At 35.3% G+C, this 22,573-nt stretch overlaps 3 protein-coding genes across 5 annotated transcripts; 1 reads left to right on the plus strand and 2 right to left on the minus strand.

The window, feature by feature from the left end:
- Positions 1 to 1,635: 1,635 nt before the first annotated feature.
- Positions 1,636 to 4,152, minus strand: LOC126631622 (1-aminocyclopropane-1-carboxylate synthase 8-like). The gene is made up of 4 exons (XM_050301743.1): positions 3,855 to 4,152; positions 3,316 to 3,447; positions 3,014 to 3,174; positions 1,636 to 2,717 (listed from the first exon to the last, which is right to left on the minus strand). The coding sequence occupies exons 1-4, from the start codon at positions 3,993 to 3,995 to the stop codon at positions 1,769 to 1,771; spliced, it is 1,383 nt and encodes a 460-aa protein (XP_050157700.1). The 5' UTR covers positions 3,996 to 4,152; the 3' UTR covers positions 1,636 to 1,768.
- Positions 4,153 to 14,484: 10,332 nt separating this feature from the next.
- Positions 14,485 to 17,884, minus strand: LOC126631229 (probable pectin methylesterase CGR3). Of its 2 annotated transcripts, none has more exons than XR_007626323.1 (6): positions 17,790 to 17,884; positions 17,152 to 17,707; positions 16,512 to 16,706; positions 16,326 to 16,378; positions 15,556 to 15,611; positions 14,485 to 14,935 (listed from the first exon to the last, which is right to left on the minus strand). XR_007626323.1 is itself a non-coding variant. In XM_050301400.1 (6 exons), exons 3-6 carry the CDS (start codon positions 16,868 to 16,870, stop codon positions 14,781 to 14,783), a joined length of 645 nt encoding a protein of 214 aa, XP_050157357.1. In that variant the 5' UTR covers positions 16,871 to 16,919; positions 17,152 to 17,707; positions 17,790 to 17,884; the 3' UTR covers positions 14,485 to 14,780. The 2 variants fall into 2 exon arrangements, 1 of the variants encoding a protein (XP_050157357.1); XM_050301400.1 differs by adding an exon at positions 16,816 to 16,919 and having other exon boundaries at positions 14,485 to 14,933; positions 16,326 to 16,706.
- Positions 17,885 to 19,208: 1,324 nt separating this feature from the next.
- On the plus strand, positions 19,209 to 22,385 carry LOC126632199 (uncharacterized). Of its 2 annotated transcripts, XM_050302489.1 has the most exons (7): positions 19,213 to 19,660; positions 19,762 to 19,803; positions 20,040 to 20,165; positions 20,506 to 20,741; positions 21,500 to 21,536; positions 21,708 to 21,765; positions 21,850 to 22,385. In XM_050302489.1, exons 1-7 carry the CDS (start codon positions 19,499 to 19,501, stop codon positions 21,927 to 21,929), a joined length of 741 nt encoding a protein of 246 aa, XP_050158446.1. In that variant the 5' UTR covers positions 19,213 to 19,498; the 3' UTR covers positions 21,930 to 22,385. The 2 variants fall into 2 exon arrangements, with proteins under 2 accessions (XP_050158447.1, XP_050158446.1); XM_050302490.1 differs by lacking the exon at positions 19,762 to 19,803 and having other exon boundaries at positions 19,209 to 19,660.
- The last annotated feature ends 188 nt before the right edge of the window (positions 22,386 to 22,573 follow it).

Below are 22,573 nucleotides of genomic sequence, written 5' to 3' on the forward strand. Positions count from 1 at the left end.
CAACGATCTAACCGTCAAACTTGTTTATTTATGCTTCGAGATCGCATACGCCAAAAATTGCAAAAAACAAACATTCAGATATCAAGTAACGAGACAAAACTTTTCGATAGTAACAGTTATTTTAACTCTACACTCCTTGATCCTATATGAATACAATGAACTAATTTGAGCGTCAATTTAAAATATTTACACAAGTGGATACCACAAAATCTTATGTTATACTTAATGATGGTATAAATAAACTCTTAAGTGTTAGTGAATCTATCGTTTTGATGGGATACGCATCATACGAAACTAATTTCAACGATCTAACTGTCAAACTTGTTTATATATGTTTCGAGATCGCATACGCCAAAAATTGCAAAACACAAACATTCAGAGATCAAGTAACGAGACAAAACTTTTTGACGATTATAAACGAAAAATCACGATTTAAGGGTTATTTTAACTCCGATTTTGATGATTTTTTTACAGCTACACTCCTTGATCCTATATGAATACAATGAACTAATTTGATCATCAATTTAAAATATTTACCTAAGTGAATACCACAAAATCTTATATCATGATGATCGATGAAAATTGAGGATTTTGTAAAAGGAATAACATGCGAGCTTTGAGTTCCATTGGCAAGGTTTAAACTTTTGAGAAAGGCTTCACAACCTTGAAAACAAAAACTCTTTCATTTTGCATATCCTTGCACATTTAACATTTTTGTGCAACATGTTTGTTTATTAGACTCTTATTTTCAAGTGTTGATGTAGTACTTAAACGATAAATGTGTTTTAATGTTTTGAAGTAATATTTATATGGCAATATGTGGTATGTGCAAATTTAAGAAAAAAAAATATTTTTCTTAACGGGTCATAACAGGTTGCCTGTTAAGATAATGGGTGAGACACGACACGACCCGTTAAGATAACAAGTGTTAGACGAAAACAATAGACACGACCTGTTTGCCAGGCCTAGTTGTGTGCCACTTCATAAACTCATCCTTAAGAAAGATGCAAGAGATGAAGAAGAAAACACGGGGGATAGTATATAAAGACCATCAATCTGTCGCTTACAATCGACACCGGGTTTCAAAATATTAAAAAAAAAAAATCTATGTCGCTCAAGCTTTAAAATATTTAAAAACAATACTTTATGTCGCTTAAAAGCGACACTATTATTTAAAAATTATTAAAATGTATGTTGGTTATAAGCGACATTACGTCGGTTAAAAACGACATTGATAGTTTATGACGCTTATAAGTGACAGTAAATCCGACGTCATGTTCAGTAAGTGTCGCAAATGTCTTATCCGTCACTATAGTATGTTAAACCGAAACCAACCACCGACACAATAAGCCGGTTTTGTAGTAGTGCTGGGGTGTTTTTTGGCTGGAATATGACCGGCAAGGCTTTCTTTGTCCAATCGAGCAACAACATCCATCGGGCCTAGGTAAGCCCAAAACATAGGGTTTGTTTTTAAGGAAAAAGTACAGTATTCATCTTACATATATATATATATATATATATATATATATATATATATATATATATGCTCACACGAGACTACAATTTATTTTTGTTACAATAATATATGCCTTGGACCATCATTCTTACGGATAAAAATTACCACACAAAATATAATGAATGAATCAATACAATAATTAACTAACATTTTATGGTGATGAAAACATAATCTGCAAGCATCACCCGCTTATCTCTACCTTAATCAGCAAAATAAATAAATTCAATATGTCACACAGGATTACATAATTAATTAACGGTCTGGTTCACGCTCATATGAAGCCAATTGGAAAACCCACTTGTTCTTTAACCACCTGGATTTAGACAGTCCTGTTTGCTGAGGAACGATGGTGGATTCAACGAGGGCCTTGATACGTTGCATTGCAACCATTAGGGTTTCTTCTGACATGTTTGCAAAGCACATTCTGAACCAACCGGGTTCAGAGCAATGGCAAGAAGAACCGGGAGAGATATTCAATCCGAATTCACAAACCACTTTCTTCCAAAGCTTTTTTTCAGCTTCAAAAGTGTTGGACTCCAAAAGGTGCCTCATGTCCACCCAGCAAAACAACCCAGCATTGCTTTCCAAACACCTAATACCTGCACCTTTGAGCCCACAAACAAGCATCTCCTTTCTTCTTTTAAGCCTCTTTTGATTCTCCTCCATGTAGTTGGCGGTAAATTTCTTGTCTTTGAGCATTTGGGAAAGCGTGTACTGAGTTTGTGCAGAGACAAGTCCGAAGCTTGACATCTTTGTAGCTGCGGACACAACGGCTTGATTGTTGGAGTAAATCATGCCTACTCGAAAACCTGGCAGCCCCAGATCCTTAGAGAGGCTGTACACAATGTGACAACGATTCCATACTTCGGCATCTTCTAGGTTTCTCTCAGTTAGAGCTTCTGCGATGCTTACGAAACTTGGGGAGTCGAAGACGGTGCCCGAGTATATTTCGTCGCTTATTATGTGTATTTCTTTTTCAATGGCAAAGTCTATGAGGTGATTGAGTTCAAGCCGAATCATTGTTGTGCCTAAAGGGTTTGAAGGATTTGTGACCAATACTCCTTTAACTTTTAGGTTGAATTTTTGGGCTTGTTGGTAGGCTTCTTCCAATGCAGTCTCAGTGATTTTGTATCCATTTGCACTTGTGCATTTTATTGGAATAATTTCAACTCCGGTACGCCACTTCAGATCTCTATCAAACCTGCCAAAAAGAAGTGATCAACAACAATAGTTGAGTTATATTGTCAAACAAAATATAAGTACTAATTAAGAATTATATGTGGGGGAAAATCATTGTATGTATCGATTATTTATGCGTGCGAAACTCACATATATCCGTCAGATTGATCACTATTGTGTGGTGAGTTTTACATGCATGCATGTCGTGAGAGAAAAGTTTATATGTAACTGTGCATACAAAAGTCCTCGAGAATTATTAGGAAGAACAATACGTTTGGATGTAAATATAATGTAGCGCACAAAGATTATGATCAATACCCTGGGTAGTATGGAATCGGGAGGAGGAAGGCGTCGCCAGGATCAGCAAGGCAAAACATAAGAGTCTCGTTGGCAGAAGTTGAACCAGCGGTGAGCACAAGCTTGTTAGGATCAAATTTTACTTTGTTTCCTCTCATGCTTGCCATGAAATCTACCATCTCCTGTATATACAAGTGCGTATTAGTTTAGAAAATATATATATTCGTATACTTACATACACACATAAGTATATACATGTGTGTGTGTGTGTATACCCATGATAAAAAATTTCTAAATGTTTACATTTAGATGTAATTACGTACATTCTTGAAAGCAGGGAAGCCGTTGTAGTCTTGAAAGAGAGCCAACTCTTTGAAAACAGATTCTCCATTTCTTTTCAACTCCAGTGCATCGGGATTGCTTGCAAGCCATGACTCAATAAGGTCAAATGAAAGCTGCAAAAGGATACGTACATATTAATAAGCATGTTACCGGAAGTGGAGACCAAAGCATGCACAAAATATTAACACTAAACTAATTGTAAAAATTAATTAAAAATTATATAAACAGGTATAAGACCATGCACACGTACGCAAATTCACCAACCAACTTAGAGATTGTCACTTTGAACAACGATGGACCATCTAATTGGTTACATTATTATTTCTTATCATGATAGCTTGAGGCTTGACCGCGCCATGAGATCTTTTCAAAATATTTTGTGACAAAGTAAGTTAGGTAGGATGTAGTATCGCTTTCTTTTTGTTACATTAGAGAGTTTCGAACCTTGGACTTAATCAACTAATCCCGATGGACTTTAGTAGTGATAATAGATTAAATTTTCATGATGACTGATTCTCACCTGATTCTCTGCAAGTCCCATCTGAATGATACCGTTTGGATTTTGAACTTGATCGTAAGGGTTCTTCTCGTATTCCTGCCATCCCAGGAAGTAGGATGAGTCTTGGCCATGCGAGTCACAACTTGCTTTCTTTGACAACATTTTCAGTTCAACCAAGCTAGCTGGCCTCTGATTAAGTACTTATGAAATGACAAGAACCTTTTCTTAAAAAGCTTTGAGAGTGAGAGAGAGTGAGAGAGAGAGAGAGAGAGAGAGAGAGAGAGAGAGAGAGAGTAGAGAAGTTGGTCGACTTGGTCCGTAAGGAAGGGGGGTTTGCTTTGTGGAAAATAGAGCGCTGCATGCATTTAAATAGGGAGCCTCAAGAGGCTCAGGATACAGGAGGGAACAAACGGGAAAGACACTAGTCCGACGCTATGAATAATGAATTGACGGTGATGATTCTTTGACCAGTGTTTACATATTATATACATATTTTTAGATGATAATAATACAAAACAATTATAATTACTAATCATAGTATAAGTACTCGCATTTTTTGTTAATTAGGTACAATTATAGGAAAGTGTTATTGACATTCCAAAAATCTCATTCTACCCTCATCATAAGTGTATTTTTCTATCTAAATATAAAAAGTTTGGAGTGTATAATGAGAATTTTAGAGTGCTAATAACAATTCCCTAATTATAAGTATAAGTCGCTTTATGGATATTGACATTATTATTAAAATTTTGCACGTACGTACTGATATCCACTTGTAATTAATTTGTGTATACAACAGCTCCAGCTAAGTGTTAATGTGCCGTTTAGAAGTGCTGCTTCCGAGATATAGGCATAGATTCTTATATTATACTAGGGTTTGGTACCGAATCTTAATTTCGGGCTTAAAAAAAAAGTATATAAAATGCACAAGTATTTGCTGTCAAATTAAAACAGCAAAAATTTAATTGGACACAGCTCCTCTCCGGATCTGAGCCTAGGAATCAATAGATCCGGACCATTGAAATTTGATCCAACAACTACAATTATTATAATTTTTAGGGAGGCCCCCTGTTTGTAGCCGTTGAATCAAATTTCAATAGCTCGAATCTATTGATCCCTAGGCTTAGATTCGAAGAGGATCTGTGTCCAATTTAATTATCTAATTTACTGTTGCATCCCATATATACCTGAGCATTATAAAATTTTCGTACACTTGCACCCGTAAATATAACATATACAAAAGTGTTACAAATCCATCTTATTTAAACGCAAACTAAAATTCTTATCCATCTTTTTGGTATTTTTTTTTTGAACAAGTATTTCATTTTTATTTTTAATAAAGGTAGAAGGAGATGAGAGATCAAGAAAAATAGCTCATACTAATACATATTCATGCAGCTAAATTACATACAAATGAAGAGAATAATGACTAAGCATAAATGGTACCTTTTGCCGCAATTTTTTTAAATATTGTTTAATTAATTAAATAATATATTTTTAGTTGTTGTTATAGGTGGATGGGGTTACTGGGAGAAAAAATTTTATTGTGATCGGAACACGAGTGGTATATCAGGTATTTTTATATAGAGGTGTGTTATCCACACATTCTTTTTTACTTCTCACACATCCCTTGTTAATTTCTATCCATTGATATTCTACAATTCATCCGATCCGACTGCCGAAAACCAAAAAGGTGTGGGAGAAGTAAAAATATGTGTGTAGATATCACACCCCTTTATATAAGTGGTGAAATTTTTTATTTTTTAAGTTATTAATTTTTTAACATACATATCCCACAATTTATATTATGACACATGATATACCATCTCGTATTCCCGTCACACTAAAAAATGTCTCGGATTATTGGATGTCCAAGAGAGAAGGCACTCAACTCTGACTTCCAGTGAAGCACCGACACGCTACCGTCATCTCTTTTGGTCTGAAAGCGAACATCCCCCTATTTTCAATTACCAATGTCTTTTGCGTCATCTACTTCTAGTTGACCAAGTTTTTTAGTTTTCAATTTCATAATATACAATTAAGTGTCTTATGGTAGGGATATGTAACCACGTTAAGTTTTGTGGTAGGAGTAATGTAATGTTTTCAGTTTATACATTCAAAGTTCGCTAAAACAGAAAATATTGCTTGAAAGGCAAGACAAATAAGCTAGCTAAATTTTGAATTGTTCACTAACTAAATGAGCAAAATGTTATAGTAATTCTTGGATATGCTTTTATACTTTAAACTAAATTGCACAAGGGGGGGATTCGAACTCAAATTTGCAATGTTGTGTTGTTTTAAGATAAAACCGTATCAAAAACATACTATTTAAATCAATGGCTTATTTATATTTTTTATGAGCAAGATTTGTCTTTTTGGAGTGATAATAAGTATGATTCCATTTTTTTTATTAAACTCAAATATCTCCCAAAGATGCAGATGTATGTTTACTGGCTATAATAATGTATGTTACTTTACATATGAGTTTGAATTATCTTATTATAAATCTGAATAGTGTAAAATGTCAAATAACATAACCAACCCTAGAAATTTATGAAAGTAGTGTAGAATATCAAATAACATATTATAAAAATATAAAATAAAAATAAAAATAAATTGTCACGCCTCATGTTACATATAAGTCGGTTTGGTATTTCGTAACCTAGAAAAAGAAAATTTGATATATTTGCATGATTGCACCTTTGGAGAAGAGGTTGTGAAATATTACTGTTATTTACAGTGTCCTAAGTAGTTGTAGTCAATCACGGAACCCATGAAGTCTATTCTACTTCTGCAGACCCTGAAATCAGGTAACGCAATTTGGGAACATTTGGGACTTGCTTGTGAGTTCCTCTTTGTTTTCATTTCTCAGAGAGAGAGAGAGAGAGCGCACTCTGCAAAGCTTGACATATGATGCCATGCCAACCACCCCCATGATACATATTTTCTCCATACAGTCATTCTATCCAAAGGTTAGCACAACCTATCTAGGTGGTCCATAGGTGCAGAAATGCTAGAGAGAAGTTTCTGGTTGTGGGCTGTTGCCACGTGTTGGGTTTTCAATTCGGACCTCGGGTGGTCCATGGTCATCTCCTTATTGCTGATATTGTTATCTACTTGTCTAGTTGATGAGAAATGAGAATCTCACTAGAAAGTGTGTAGGGTTCGGAAAAGGGCTGGCAGTATCATGGTCAAATCCAAATGATATCTGGGTCCTATCTTGTTACTCTCTGCTTCTCGATGGAACATGTTTACTGTAACGTGATGTTTAGTCTTATAATGTATTATTGTGTATAAAACAAAATTTCAAATGACAAACTTATTAAATCAGGTTTAGTCTAATAAATTTATTTCATGTAAATTGTTCACCTTAGTCTCTCAGTCATTTTCGATTGCATTCTCCCTTCTCAGTTTTAAAGCATTATCTCTCACCTTAAAAATCTCGTAAAGTTAAATTTCTTGTATAATAAATAATTTTTCAATCAATCGCATCCAATACTTATTGGACTATATAACTGATTAAGTTAAAGATAGTCTCAGAGTTAGTGTTAGTTGGTAACGAATGTTTGACCCTTCTCAGAAACTCCGACACCCATTTAAAAAAATACGACTTGCCTTGTATTCTGGATGAGTTTCTGAGAACTAACTGAAGTCTTATCCTATATCTCAACTAAAAACTACTAATTAATTAATTTATTTATAGAGCTAGCTAGCTGCCACTGCATGCTTATTCGTTTTAAGGATTGACTTATATAGCTATTGGTAATGATCATAGAGAATCAAATTCACACGTGCCCGATCCTTCATTAGGAAATCTATTTATTCTTACATTTCATGAACCGTCTGTCAATTTCTATGTTTTATTTCTGGTGCCGGTGATCGCACAATAATGGTTAAGGAGGTTGAAATGCCTCTATAAGTCTTTTCGGCCTTCAGAATAGGAAACTGACGTAGCAAAACCATCAACTGGTTCCTTTTTAAAAAAATAAAAATAAAAACAACACAAACAATCTGTTAACATCTTAATGTTAAGTGACTTCCTTACAATAAGATGCTAATTATTTTCCTGTTTTTAAACAATAGCACTTCCTTTGTTCAAAAATAAAATAAAATAAAACTATAGCACTTCCACTCTCGTGATTGAATCAACCAAGGAAGGAGATGAACTAGCGAATTAGGAGCAAAAACCAAGTGAATTACTTTATTTGGATCTGTTTTTAGCTATATTTCAACATTTTCTCTGATGACTTTTGTTTTAACCTAAATATTTAAGTGCAAATTTAATTTTGACTTGCAGAAAAGTTATACGTCTGATTTTCCCAACACTAATACAACAAAAAGCAGCAGATTAGCTAGATTGATTATTTAAAACAAGTGATTAAAAGGCAGTGACGGAAAGGGGTTGGTGTGTGGTTTATTTTCCATCCAATTAAGCTTGTTTTGTTTAGCATCATCACACGCGTTATAGAGTGATGTACAGCTCAATTGCAAGATTTGTTCTTGATTCTGCAATTATTTTCCACATTCCGTCTTAGCAAAATAATCTAAAACTACAACTCGTGAGTTTAATATTTATTTTTTATTTAAATTGACCACACACACAAAAAAAAATCAATTATTCATCTAAGAAATTAATTTAATTTTTGAAATAGTAACCATCATGATGAGCTGCCTGAAAACGAACTAGATAGTGATGAATTAACGCGGTTTTGTAAAATGCCAAAAACCCAGTTTCTGCTGGATGAGACCTTGGGAAGTTGATTGTACTTGAATTTTATTTATGTTTCTAATTTATTCAGAAGTGCGTTTTTCTCTTGTTTTTCTTGAGAGCTCAAAGTCGTGCTCTCACTTCGCACGACAGGGATATGAATTTGTCTTTGACTACTTGAGAGATTTTTTTTTTCAATGTGCAAATTTACTTTAATTTAGTAATTTAGTTATTTAATACAATTATCATCTCGACGGCTAAATGGTGATTGTATAAAACACAGATGTTCATATAATTATATATCTGATTGTTAGATAATGATTGTATTATAATTAACGCATTGTCAGTGGCGTAGTCAGGATTTTCAAATAATGAGGTCATAATATCAACCAAAAAGCTTCACTGAATGGCCTTCAAGCACCTAGTAGGCACCTATCAATATATACTGAAAGTTTATGCCTAACATATGTCAACAACTACTATTACTTGTAGAGGCTTGTCAAGGGTTGATGCATGATACTATGGAGTAATGTTGAAAATTGTTAAGGCTTTTCAACTGAAGTATTTCATGTGAGAAAAAAGAAAAGGAAGACAAATATGATAGAAGAAGTAGGAAGAGAATGTTATAATTTAGTTTGCCTTAGCTATTTATAGATTCGTATACAATAGGGTGAATTTCCAATTTAGTCCATGAATTATCACTTGAGTGAAAATTAGATCCCTAAACTATTTTTTTTCCAGAAAAATCAGTCCTTAAATTATAAAAATCTGCCAATTACATCCTAATATTATATTCAAAGCTACTATATTCAAATTTTCGTCAATTTAAGTCATGTTACTTGCATGTGATACACATTGGATGGTAAATTGATAATCTTCCGTAAATAAATAATGTATGGAGTTAACTTTGGAGGGTAAATTAGATGTTAGGTTTGCAACTCATATTAAATGTTAAGGGTTTATAGGCGTGAAAATGACATTATGATACTCTAAAGTGTGTCAAGTGACTTAAGTTGATGAAAAATTGGATAAAATAGCTTTGAATATAACAGTAGGGCTGAAATTAGCAATTTTTAATGAATTTAGGGACTTACTTTATCGAAAAAATAATTTAGGGACCTAATTGTCACTGAGATGATAGTTCAATGACTAAATCGACACTTTACCCTATACTATATAGTATATAGAAACAAATATACATGGGGTTTTTGAGGTTATTGTGGTAAAAAATAACCAATGACCACATACTGGCACTGCCACTACGTATTGTAGTCACTCTAAAAATATATAAAGTGTTTATAGTATGTTGAGCAATTTTATTTGTGAATCTCGTACATAGGCACATAGCATTATTGTTTCACTTACACACACACACACACATACATACATATATATATAACCGTAATTTGTTTTTTATTAATATAATCTAGAATTGGAACATATTAATTAATTATGTCATTCACCCTTATTATAACACGAATATAATATTACACTGTGTGAGTTGTGCTTGTGATACTTAAAAAAAAAATATTACGTACGCACCTTTCGGAATTTGTCAGTTGAATGTTTTCTAACAAAGTTGTTTTTTACCTATTACGATGCTCCCCATTCCTACCGAACGGCACATTTGATGGTAACAAGTAGTACTTTAGTTTTACCCATTTTAATTTGGGTCTACAGATATAATAGAAAAAATTTACTAACAGAAGTCACTCTGCTCAATTCCAACCCTGGAAGATTATGTGCCTTGAAAGGTTTGTGGCAAAAGAAGTGATGGATTCATATACACTCACTGTTTTTAATTTGTGTAACAATAAATGTGAGTAATATAAGTTAGTGTCTTGGGTACAATATTTAGCTTATATTATTACATCGTCACATGATGTTATTAACTTGTCTTTTATATTAACGTTCTAGGTAGACTATTAATCAAATCATGTACATGCACATCATAAATAACATGAATAAAATGATGATACTACGTGACAATATGATGGTACCATCGAAAATTCTCTCCAAATAAAGATGGTTTTGTAGAATGCCAGTAGGAATACAGTTGGCGAAACCTGATTGTGACGAGTGCGGTCCAGTGCCCCCTAGCAACAAAGTTTTTTCCATTATTTTGGGCCAACAACTTGGCTTATCCATTGATATTTTCCTTAAGGTGTTCGATTCAATGGCATTAAGGTAGCAACTAGTTTCAAATTATGTGGGAATATAGCATGTGTGTGAGGGAAACAGAGAAACAGGGATATGATAAGTGGGTAAAAGAGAGGAGCGAAAGGGTAGGGGGCACGTCGCTTTGTAGTACAAGATGATAGAGGTCCTTTTCTAAAAGCTCTGATCGAAATTTGTGTGACTTTAGACGCATACTCAGAAAAGACCCCAATATATGCAGTGACAACCAACATGGCTCCCACGTTACTCTCACTGATATGCCCTCATGCAGATGCAGCATATATATATATACACTCTTTCATCTTATATATCTTGTGATCTTTCTCGATCTCTCTCGTAACTCATTTCGTAGATTAAACAAGCCAATTTGTTTATCTTAATTAACAAGATTTTTCATGCAGTTACGTCTGCTAATTAGTACTCAATTATTAGAAATGAGCCAAATGATTGGTAATGCAAGTAGAAAAGAGTCAGGTCATCAACTCACCGTAGACACGGACTTATACTAGTTTTTTAGTTGTTTGATTAAGAGTATACTAGTTTTTTAGTTGTTTGATTAAGAGTATACGAAGGAGCATGTACATGATGTGTTTTGTAGGTATTCCTACAGTTCTCACAATGATAATACAAATGTGCATAGTTTTATTTTATTTTATATGCTTTTATAAGATTTCTGCATATATATCAAACTGTAACTTGCAGGAAATATGAATGACTTATTTCAGAGAATAAGCTATAGCAGCAGGAAGAATGAAATAGTACATTAGTATAATATGCTTTCATATTTATATACACAGATTTGGAGCTACAAAATACTGAAACTGATGATGATGATCATTTTAGACACATATAGATATGGTGAAAGAATACAAGATGTGTTTTGTACTTATGATCACCGTAAACAAAGACATAGACGTATAATAGTACGTAATGTTTGATATTAAGAATATAAGAAAGTTGGTAGAAGTTGTATTTCGTGCGTATATTTCATGTACTAAGTTTATTATCTCAAGAGCACAAAATTATCAACTAGGGTTGTTTGGAATGAAGAACAGAAGCAGTGAAGGTAGCTATTTGGATGTGACTGCATTTGAGCCGTATGTGAGTTCGAAGTCAAAAAGTAATGCAAACTCCAAGGAGATAACGATTTTAAGCTGCTACTTTTGTGGACATTTTCATATAGTTTGTACCATTGTCGGATGTTTCTGCAAGTAAGCAAGAAAATTATGGGAAGCTTGTCTGATAATTTTTTGGAGAGTTATAAAGACATTTCTCTTTTGACCCACATGTACTGCAGACTTTTCTTGCCGAAAATATATAATCATGGAGCATGCGTGTGGTACGTCTCGCCTTGTATGATCAAATTCTACATATGGCTTTTATTACAAGCACTTTTACAGTAAGAAATGTGGACGGTTTTCTACTTGTCTTCAGCCAAATGGGAAAAATGACTAAACTAAGAAGCTATCGAGTGTGGAAATTGCCAACAATCTGTGAGCTACTTTGTACTCTCCTGCATTTTGTTATAAATTCTAAGGCTACTTGGAGGCTCCGCAAACGTTGAAGCTTACATGGATTAGGTTAGGCTTGGTCGGTTGGTCCTTTCATTTATTTGAGAGAGATGCAAAGATGTAGCATGCAGGCAATGAATTGCATCCGCACTTGGTCTCCGCTCAAATCAATGTTCTTCAGTCATGGGCAAAGTTCTTAAGTCTTCATCTTCAGTCAAAACTATGCCGGCCGGCCCATGCGTGTTGCGTGTTTTTACCCTAAATGGAAGGAAAGACCATGTTTTTCTAAGGCTAGCTCCAATGTGACAGTGTGTGCTTGGAAAGAGAGTTGTGGAAAAATGGCATTTGAGTAACGTACGTACGTACGTTGTGTGCTTGAAAAGAGGTTGGAATCAGATGGAGAAAATTTTGTATACGGTACGTCGTGTCTTGTGATGTGACAGTATTTAGTTTGAAAAAAAAATGACATTTTCCTCAAAAAAAAAAAAATCAGAGTCAGAATGAGATTGGAAGTTGGAACCAGATGGAAGGAAAACTTGTACAGGATAGTTTATGACATCTCGTGATAGTACCTGTAGAAATGTTATTGGAGAATAAGATCTCACATCAGTCATATCAAATAATAATATACCAATTAATATTTGGGAATTTTCACTTTTAATATCACTGAAGCATTTTGTGATAAAACCCTACACCTAGTAATATGTTGTTAAGTTGGAACAATATCAATAATAGTGGTGGACCATGCTTGGACCTATAAAGTTTACAATGGTATTAGAGTAGATTATTCTCTCAACACGTGGAGCCCGAGTTACTAGGCTCGAACATGCTTCATGGAGTTGGGGTTTTGGAAAGATGCGCTAGCTCCAACTTAAGGCAACTGAATGACTGGCCTTCGAAAAGATTGGCATTGACTCCAAAGACTGAACACCGGCTAACCAGGCTCTCAAAAAGATTGGCGTTAGCTTTGGTATAATTACTTGACCAGTTCCTGATGTGGGAATTGGTTTCTCTTGTGACCTTGTGTGGAGCCACTCATGAGGGGTCGCATTGGAGAACAGGATCCCAAATCGGTTATATAACAAAATAATATTATAAGAGTTTCCACCATAATATCACCAATACCATTTGTAATAAAACTCAACACCTAGTAATAAGTTGTTAAGTTAGGATAATATAGTTGATATTAGCGGTGGATGATGCTTGGCTTGGACCTACAAAGTTTGTCAAATATTACAATTAGGAGTCTAGAGTGGATGGAGAAATTTTCTTGTACAGAGTGGTTTCTATCACGTGATGGTACTAATCATGAAAAAAAAAATGACATTTAATTAAGAGAAAGAACAAGGTCGTAATTTGAGCAGAAAAATAAAAATAAAGTTGTTTCCAACGCATAACAGTAACTAGTCACAGTACTAATTGGCAAGACATTCACATTGAGGTATATTAAGCCTCTAAACATTATCACGTAACAAAAAGAAAGCCTATTATTTTATCATCCAAACCTACTTCATCTCCCCTCATTCACGTCAAAAGCCCAAGCACCCCATTTTTTCTTGTCGTCCAAAATAGTTTGGGATGCTCATTCACGAAGACCTGCAGACTATCCGGTTAACAGATGCGATTACGAAATGAATACTTAGGGCTACAGGGATAGGGAAAGACCTATAAAGACTTGGAAAAAAACTTTAAAAAAAACTTGGAACACTTGGATCTAACAGAAGAAATGACACAAAACCGAGCATAATGATATTTTAAAATTCATATAGCCGACTCCACTTTGTTGAATAAGACTTTGTTGATATTGTTGTCCAGAATAGATTGGAAGATGTCATCTCCTCTCATCTCCAATTTTATCGGATTTCCCAAATGGAACAACCACCTCTCTAAATTTTCTAATAAAACGACCAACATAATCAAAGCAAAGGATAGGATGGAAATCAAACATGCGACACAGAAGCCTTGGTTTTTTTGTTTCCTCATGTGATGGGGTTGCCCCTGCAGACTCACTCAATGTCTCCCACTGGATTTGGTACACCGTATCTCTGAACACCAGTACCATTTACCACAACAGCTTCGAAGAATATGAAGCTTTGCTGCTTTGGGGTACACAAGAACTGTATTACATTGGCGTTCGAGTTTCCACTTTGGCTAGCATCAGTAGTTTCTATATTGCAGATTTGAAGCGTTAAAATGAAAAACCGAAAAACAACGAATACGGCGGGATGCGCTTTTCTTTTGACAATTAAGATCAGATGAAATCCTAGATTTGATTCATCTTGAAGAAACTAATGAGGAAGCATGAGTCTGCAAAACTCCATCCCAAATTACATCAATGCATTGGCTCAACAAAAACTAATTTATCCGACATATCTGAGCACTCACAACTCACCAAACTAATGCATGCTTCACCTCCCAAAACAATTTCAATGAAAGAATAAGGTTAGACAGAATGTCGTAAAGATTGTCCAAATATTTGAAATTACTGTACGAAGCAGCTTCAGAACGGCTACTATGTCAAGACGTCTTTTTTAATCGAATGTCAAGACATCAATTGAATGACCTGAGGTGGAAAACTTGGCAGTTTGAGACATATGACATCTTTGTTGCTGCCTCATTTAACTTCTTGGCGGCATCATCATTCTCTTCTAAGCTAATCTGACCAAAAAACTTAGACCACCAGGATGTGCTCCTTAATTTAGCCTCTAGAAAGAAAACACGACAATATGTCAGTTATTCTGTCTATAAAAACAACAATGCAAACCCTGACAAAAATTCAAGACAAAGTAGAATGACAAGAAGAATCGTCTGAAATGTTCGTCCTTCCCTCCTCCAAGGGGAAAGATACATATGGACATTACTCTCGCATAGGGAAACCTTAAGGCCTCATTTGATAGGGAGGACTAACTTGGATAGGACTATTCACTACATTGAAGGCAAGGAAGAAACAGAAACTTTCATTGTCCAAGTTGAAGGTTACTCATCAAGAAAAGATATCCCTAATAGTCTCCACAAAAATGGTAGGATTGAAAGGGACAACTTTTATTCATGAGTCATCTTCAACTTGGACAAAATAAGGAAGCTGCCATCCATTTCTCCCTTCGAAATGCCTTCAATATAGTGAAAATAGTACTATCCAAGCTAATCCTCTCTATCAAACGAGGCCTAAAAGTTTTGATATCCCAATAAACCAATCAAATAAGAAAACAAAATATTAAAAACAGAATGGTGTAAGGACATGGACAATGAAAATAAAATATCTATCCATTTGACATGTTCAAGGTTCATAGAATAGGCAAGATATATATGTACAGCAGTTACTTACCGCCCTCCCAAATTTGGAAACCTCAGCAGCTTTAGCTCCCTGCTTGCGAGGATAGCCTGTATGAGAAATATGAAAAATCTCACTACAGGTGGATTTGTAAGTTCCTCCCATCAAAATGCGAGTTTTGTATTGCTACTTGAGACAGATAAAAAATTATGTTCCTAACAAGAAAGAAGACAAAATATTCTCAAAGAAGGAGAAATACAACTTCTACATTGTAAGAGGCAAAACCAGGTGAACGACATGGGAGTCAAAAGAAAAGACACATTTCATCAAGTTATTAGAGAAACCTTTTGTCCACATTCTAGTTCTCTGTGACATGTTCATTTACCTTTTCAAAGCAAATGATACCATTCAGTATCATAATCCACTATAAAATCTTACAATACATTGTCGCAAATTGTTACAAGACAAGACGGGTTATAGAGATCCAAATCCAAACTTATGACATATTTGCTGTAAGATGTGGATTCGGGAAACATGTAAATTTGCGATTATATGAATTTGAACATCAGTAGTTTAGTGCAGGTTGGCAAATAACCGATATTCAATGAGAGGCATAGATTTGCGTAGAACCACAATGATATGGAGCACATGAGAGTACAAAAGGAGAAAATATAATTGGCTCGAGAAAAATAAAGGATCCACCTAAGACAGACTAATAAGTTAATAACACATATACACATACATATATAATCCCACATCTGAATGCAACCTACATAAATGTATATAACAACGGCCACATTTAACAAGTAGACATAAGATCTTACCTGTAAAGACCACAAGCCCGTCGGCCGACACCCTTGCCAAATCCGGGAGGGTCCTGTTGAGGTATCTTTCAGACAAATAATCCAATGCATCCGAAACAAGTACAAGAGAAAACGACTTTGGCATGTACGGAAGAGGATACTTAATATCAACAACACGCACAATGCCTTTGCGCACAAGAGACTTACAACTTCTACCAGCATCCTCTACATCGTAGGGTTCCACACCCCAGGCTTCAGTTTCTTCCTCACTCAGCAATTTAGAAACCACAGTACAAGTATCAAGGCCAACGTGCAAAACCTTATGCATGCTGTCTCCGTACGCTTTCTTCAAGATGGAAATTGCTCGTTGAACCTCGACCGTGCATGAGTAATCCCCAGCGGCTAAAAATCCTCACATGAGGTGACTCAGAGACAATTTCATCCACCAGAAAAAATGCAACAAAATTTTGAAAACATGAACCAAATTGCCACCAGCTTTGCCAACTCATACCATTTTCCAAAAGGGTAGTGATTTTCACACTCCAATTCTCTCCTTCTGCACTCATCTCCTTCTTTCCATTCCTTGATTATCCTTCGATTCATTCAATCCAACGCCTAGAAAACAAGAGAGGAGTGCCGGAGAGAAAAAGAGAGCGCGAATATCACCTCCCTTTCCGAAACTAGGAGCTAGGATTTAACTTCACAAACTTCAACATAACTTTCGAACGAAATTCTAATTGGTTTTACTCAAATTTATACTCATTTTCACTAAAAAAAACAGAAAAATATTGTCTTTAATTAAGCATGGGCTAAAAAAAACATAACCCAGAAAATGTAACAAAATTACCTTCAACCCTGCTAACAGCCCCTTTAAGATGGCCTCCACCTGCATTAATCCATACATAATACAAAACAAATTCAAATAAATTTTACATTAAGCAAACACGAATCGATATCTTTATAAATATCAAAACTTTATCAAAGTAAAAGGCTAATTACCTCTGCTGCTGTATGAATATGCTAATGAAATTGAGGTTACACCGTAAAACTAATTGGTAATATGAAAAGTAACTCAAGACCATATAAGCACATATCAAGCATTGTTCCTCACCAATGTAGGACAACTCTCAACATGCTTCTGCATGTATGGTGACTTTTTAAACATACACGTGGACAACAACCGAGTAACATGGAGCGATGTAGCCCGTTTAGCTTCACACAAAGATAACCCGATCCGATACCATGATAAAATTAAGATTCCAATATAAAACGGCAATATAACAATATTGGAATAGGAAGAACCTGAGAGCAAAGCTCCGCCGCTGTTCCCGAACCACCGGGAAGTGTTCAAGTTCAGATTCACCGGCCTCCGAGACATGGCTTTTGGACGAAAGTATGACTTGCTGGAAAATAGTAATTAAAAATCGAGCGAATTAATTAATTAACTGATAATTTGTTTAGATATTTTAATTAATACAGCATTACTGGAAAAAGAGGCGCTAACGAACCCGCATTGGATCGGATTTGTCTAGTGCTGAGACTCTGGAGGTTCTGTGTTTTGGCTGGGAGTTGAAGACAATTGTTCGTTTTTCAGTAAATGGTAGCAATTATCCTTATTTTAATCAGATATTTTTTGTCAACTTCGTTAAAATTTTATCAAAATAAGTTATGGTAGAATGATCATTGCTACAATTGGAATTCTTCAACTCATCAAAACGTGTAGCTATGATTATTTTGATCAACTTTGTCAGAATTTTGTCAAAATGAATTATGTTAGAGGGATCATTGCTTCAATTGTGTTAAAGTTGAGGAATTTTGCTCTAATTGGGTTAAAGTTGATGGACTATTTCTCCAATTAGATTAAAATTAAAGGACAAATGATAATAGATTTTTAGTTAAGAGGCTATTACTCAAATTGAGTTACAATTACGAGACTATTGCTACAATTTACATTTTTTTTTTTGTGCGAATATCTAACAGTTTGGATAGACGATGAAAATTAGTTTGGGCCTATTGAGCTCATGAGCCAAACGGCCCATAGTCACGCATGTCATCAAGATTCGGCCTCTTGACTTGCAATTTGATTTTCAGTCTTTTTAATCTTTTAAACGTGTCAATTTATTTTAATTGTTCAATTTCTCTTCTTTTTTTTTTTTTTTGCTAGTTTTATCCACTAATTTTTTAAACGTGTCAATTTATTTTAATTGTTCAATTTCTCTCTTTTTTTTTTCTTTTCTTTTTTTTTTTGCTAGTTTTATCCACTTCAAGTTGTGAAAGCAACTCTGAATTTGGCTATAACCGTTAGTTCTATTATCATCTGACGGTCAAATATGTTGTAATAAAGTTCAAAGAGTATATCTGATCGTTCAATAATAATAACACTAAGTACTAAAGTCAATTCCGAGAAAATAAGAATAAAGTACTAATAATATATGCAAGAAAGTAACAAAATAAATAAAAAAAAGGTGGGATACCAAAAACACATGAACAATAAGGTACCATATCAATTGACCAAAAAAAAAAAAGGTACCATATCAAGTAAAGAAAGTAGTTTATATCTTAGAAATGACAAGTATCATTTTGATTCACGATTTCCTTATTTCAAGTACGTAAACATATTTACGATAGAATTGCTAAAACTTTTTTTTTACCCTTTCTTACTAATAATTAGTTGGGCCTATTGGGTCATGATCCCACTACCCACCAATCAATAGGCCCATATCACCAAGGATTAGAGTTCGGGTACTCTGAATCAGGCGTCCCTCCCCGGATTTGGATCCTCGTCGGATCTCCTTTTTGGGATCCTAAAAATTAATGCACGTACACTGTTGATAAAAAATCATAAAATTACAATTAAATACTTCTTATATTTTTAAAAGTAAAGTAGCCTGGTGAAAGAAAAAAAAAATTATGATCGTTCATTTTTTATCAACGGTCCACGTGCCTTGATTCTGGGATTCAGAGGGGATCCGGCCAGATCTCCCCAACACCATTTCCATTGAGCATTCGAGAGACAGTCGTATACAAAGGCGGTGTAAAGCCAATTCGTGAAAAGTCCAATCTTTCTGCTTTTGAAGAGCCAAAAAGAAGGGGAAGAACCCTAACCATGGTTGCTGGGTTTCCTGAACATTTACAATCTGCGAAGAGTAAGAATTGCTGAACTCGATACCTAAAGTTTGAGAATTTCCTGGAAAATGAGCGGCGGCGGCGGCGACGGCGACGACCGTGATCGGAGTAGGAATAGGAATGGACCGTGGACTCCGCCAGGCAGAACGTACGAGGCAAAAGCGGAAGACATGAAGATTTGGGGAATTCTGGTGTTTGGTCTAATTGGCGCCACCGCCACCACTCTCGCCGTAAGTTCACATCTCTTCATTCCTATATGTTGTTTTCGGTTGTCCAATCTCCAGCATTTATAGAGAAATTGAGGATTGAGAATTGTGTGGGAATTTGGCAGGTTTCTCAGCTTCGTAGGACTGTTGATTGGGTCTATACTCAGGTAGATATCATAGAAGTCATGGGTTTATCGTCGATTTTGTAAATTCGAAACCTTTTCGTTACTCGTGAACCGAAAATTCAAAGCTTGAAATGGAGTTGAAGAAACCATAGTTAATGTAGATGCAATCCTGCAAGTCCTCATTGAAAAGTGATGCTTTTTTTTTTGGTAGAAATTAATATCTGGGTATGCTAGTAGTAGTTAATGGAGCTGATCATGTCTGTGATTGCATGAAAAAGTTGTTCAGATCGCCATCAACGGGGAGAGGAAGTGGCAGTTCATTCCGGACAGCTTTTCAGGAGGAAGCATGGAAAAGATACAACCGTCGCATGCGAGAGGAGTATGAAGAAGAAATGGAGAGAGTGGTGAGTTATAATTCCTCTGTGTTGTTTTTCTATTTTCTTCTCTGCAGCTTCCGGTTAATTTAGCACGCTTGATCGTAAAAAATCTAATTAAAAATAGTGGCTCTACTCTCATATTTTAACTCTGAGAGTGCAGTTTTCCGACCACTTACTATGATTGCTGTTTTCCCTAGTCACCATATTGCGTCACAAGACCCTGCTCGGTGCTGAATTTGATATTTTCAACTCCAATTCTAGTTCTTAGTGCTTGCCTTAAAATATGAAGCCTTTATTTATGCTATAGGAACACTCCTAATTTGACTCAAATGGGGATTTTTATCATGGATTTTTCTGTCATCTGTAGGAACGTATTAGGCGTATGCAAAGCGTGTTCAATAGAGAGAGGAGCAAATACAAAAGAACCTACGAGAGCTGGAGGGAAAACGATCAGGGTGGATATCATCAACAGTTCCAGCGAGAGGATTGGTATTGGAAGACTGATACATCCTTTAAAGACCAGAGGAGTAGCTACAGGGAAACTCCCAGAGAAAATGCCAACTATTTGTTATCACATCACTACTCAGTTTTAGGCCTTGACAGGTAATGTTAGCGTTTGCCGAGACCTAATCGCATTCATAACTGAAATTGATCTTAAACCATTTCCTCACTTTTGCATTCTTATGGACTTTGTCTAGTTGTCTGGGTCAGTTCTGAATTGACATGCCGTCAGCTGAAGTTTTAAGAAAATAAAAGTATTGAACTTAATAATTATATTGGAAGAACAGAATGGGGATGGATCTTCTAAGCTTTCATACTGATTTCCCTCTCTTGTGGTATTTAACAATACGCTAGCTAAATTTTCGTTGATAGTAGCTAGCTCCTAGAAATAGTAGATTATTCGTACGCATTCAGATTCTTTGTTGTTCGTTTTATAAATTTGAACTTCAGTACACGGTTAGGTATCCTGTGTTGGAATAGCACATACTCAATTCATGGAGGTTTGCAAATATGTTGCGAGAGGCCAAACCTATCTCTGTCAATGATATTTTTTAGATTCAAGCAATTTAAGTGTAAGTGAAGCAAGATTTGCACATTCTGTAAGAGATAAAAGTTTCATGCTGTAAAGTTGGATAACCCTGTGATCTCCTTTTCTGTATGTCTTTTATGGTGTATATCTTACTGACCCGCCAAGTCGGATATCTTTTATTTTAAGATGTAATGGTCATTCTTGATGTTGATGGATTCTCTTTGCAATTTTGCTTGTGTCCTCAAGATCAGGTCTGCTGGACATGTGTTTGCATGAGCACTCAATCTGATCAGTAACAATAAACTTGACGTTTTCACTTCTTTTTTAACAGGTTTAGAAAGGCACCTTACACAGACACAGAGATTAAGGTATTTCCCTGCAATCTTTGCATACTGTTGAGATCTAATATGTTTTTCCCTCAGTATTTTCCCCTCTTAATCCTACGACCTCGACAGTCACTATGTTGGTAGTTTAGAGTTTGATGGGATGTATTATGTTATATTCTCGCATCGCCAATAGTAATAACTTCCTTCTTGCAGACAGCATTTAGGACCAAGGCGAAGCAGTTTCACCCAGATCAGAACCAAAACAATAAAGGTGAGTATCATTGACACGTTGCCGATTCCAGTAAGCCGATGCCATTGCTTTGCATTGAAGTTTGGTTTTCAAATTTTGTTGCAGTGGCTGCTGAAGCAAAGTTTAAAGAGGTAATGACATCGTATGAAGCAATAAAGAAAGAGAGGGGGAACACGAGTTTGTGAACCGGCTGATACAGCTGAGATTTTGGAGAAGTTGAAGCACGCTAAGGTTGCGGTATTCAACCGGGCACTTCTACATTCCTCTGCACTACATTAGCAATGGCAAAACGTAATCCCGAATAGGTTAGTCTTCGCCTTTGGCAACAGAGTTTTTATTTTTATTTTATTTTAAACAAACGATATTATCTACACTAAGAGAGAGGGGTATGCTTAACCTCACACTGGGCTAGAAATAATGTGGTTCAAATTCCCCATTGGCGAGAATCGAACCTAAAACCTCTCACTTACAAGTGAGGAGGAATACTACTAGTGGCGATAGAATTTGAAAGTTTGTTTTTTTAATGTTGTATCATGCGGAAATAAATGGCAATTTTTTTTAAATACCGTTATAAAAGGGCTATGTATTAGGCTTAAAAAAAAATTCACATTATGTAATGTATATAATTCAGTTCTGTTTCATGTGTTCAGTGATACCAATAAGTTGATTTGTCGCATTTATCTTTTTTTTAATGGGATTTTTCTTGTGATATAAGCAATATCGAGGAAGGGAAAATTCGAACTTGGGGGCATCAGGCGTAAGAAAAAAATAAACGAGTCATATGTAGGAGATTCATACTTTTTCTTTCTATTATCAATGTGAAAAGATA

Source organism: Malus sylvestris, chromosome 8, assembly GCF_916048215.2.
Source record: "Malus sylvestris chromosome 8, drMalSylv7.2, whole genome shotgun sequence".
In the NCBI taxonomy this organism is placed as follows: domain Eukaryota; kingdom Viridiplantae; phylum Streptophyta; class Magnoliopsida; order Rosales; family Rosaceae; genus Malus; species Malus sylvestris.

Coding starts and splice junctions, on each gene's coding strand:
- LOC126631622 (XM_050301743.1), bottom strand. CDS start 3,995: ATGTTGTCAAAGAAAGCAAGTTGTGACTCGCATGGCCAAGACTCATCC. Junction 3,175..3,315: donor GCTTCCCTGCTTTCAAGAAT/GTACGTAATTAC, acceptor TTGTATATACAG/GAGATGGTAGATTTCATGGC. Junction 2,718..3,013: donor CCGATTCCATACTACCCAGG/GTATTGATCATA, acceptor TCTTTTTGGCAG/GTTTGATAGAGATCTGAAGT.
- LOC126631229 (XM_050301400.1), bottom strand. CDS start 16,870: ATGAGTGCAGAAGGAGAGAATTGGAGTGTGAAAATCACTACCCTTTTG. Junction 15,612..16,325: donor CGGGCTTGTGGTCTTTACAG/GTAAGATCTTAT, acceptor TTTCTCATACAG/GCTATCCTCGCAAGCAGGGA. Junction 14,934..15,555: donor TTTCCAAATTTGGGAGGGCG/GTAAGTAACTGC, acceptor TTCTTTCTAGAG/GCTAAATTAAGGAGCACATC.
- LOC126632199 (XM_050302489.1), top strand. CDS start 19,499: ATGAGCGGCGGCGGCGGCGACGGCGACGACCGTGATCGGAGTAGGAAT. Junction 20,166..20,505: donor AAGAAGAAATGGAGAGAGTG/GTGAGTTATAAT, acceptor TGTCATCTGTAG/GAACGTATTAGGCGTATGCA. Junction 20,742..21,499: donor TCAGTTTTAGGCCTTGACAG/GTAATGTTAGCG, acceptor CTTTTTTAACAG/GTTTAGAAAGGCACCTTACA.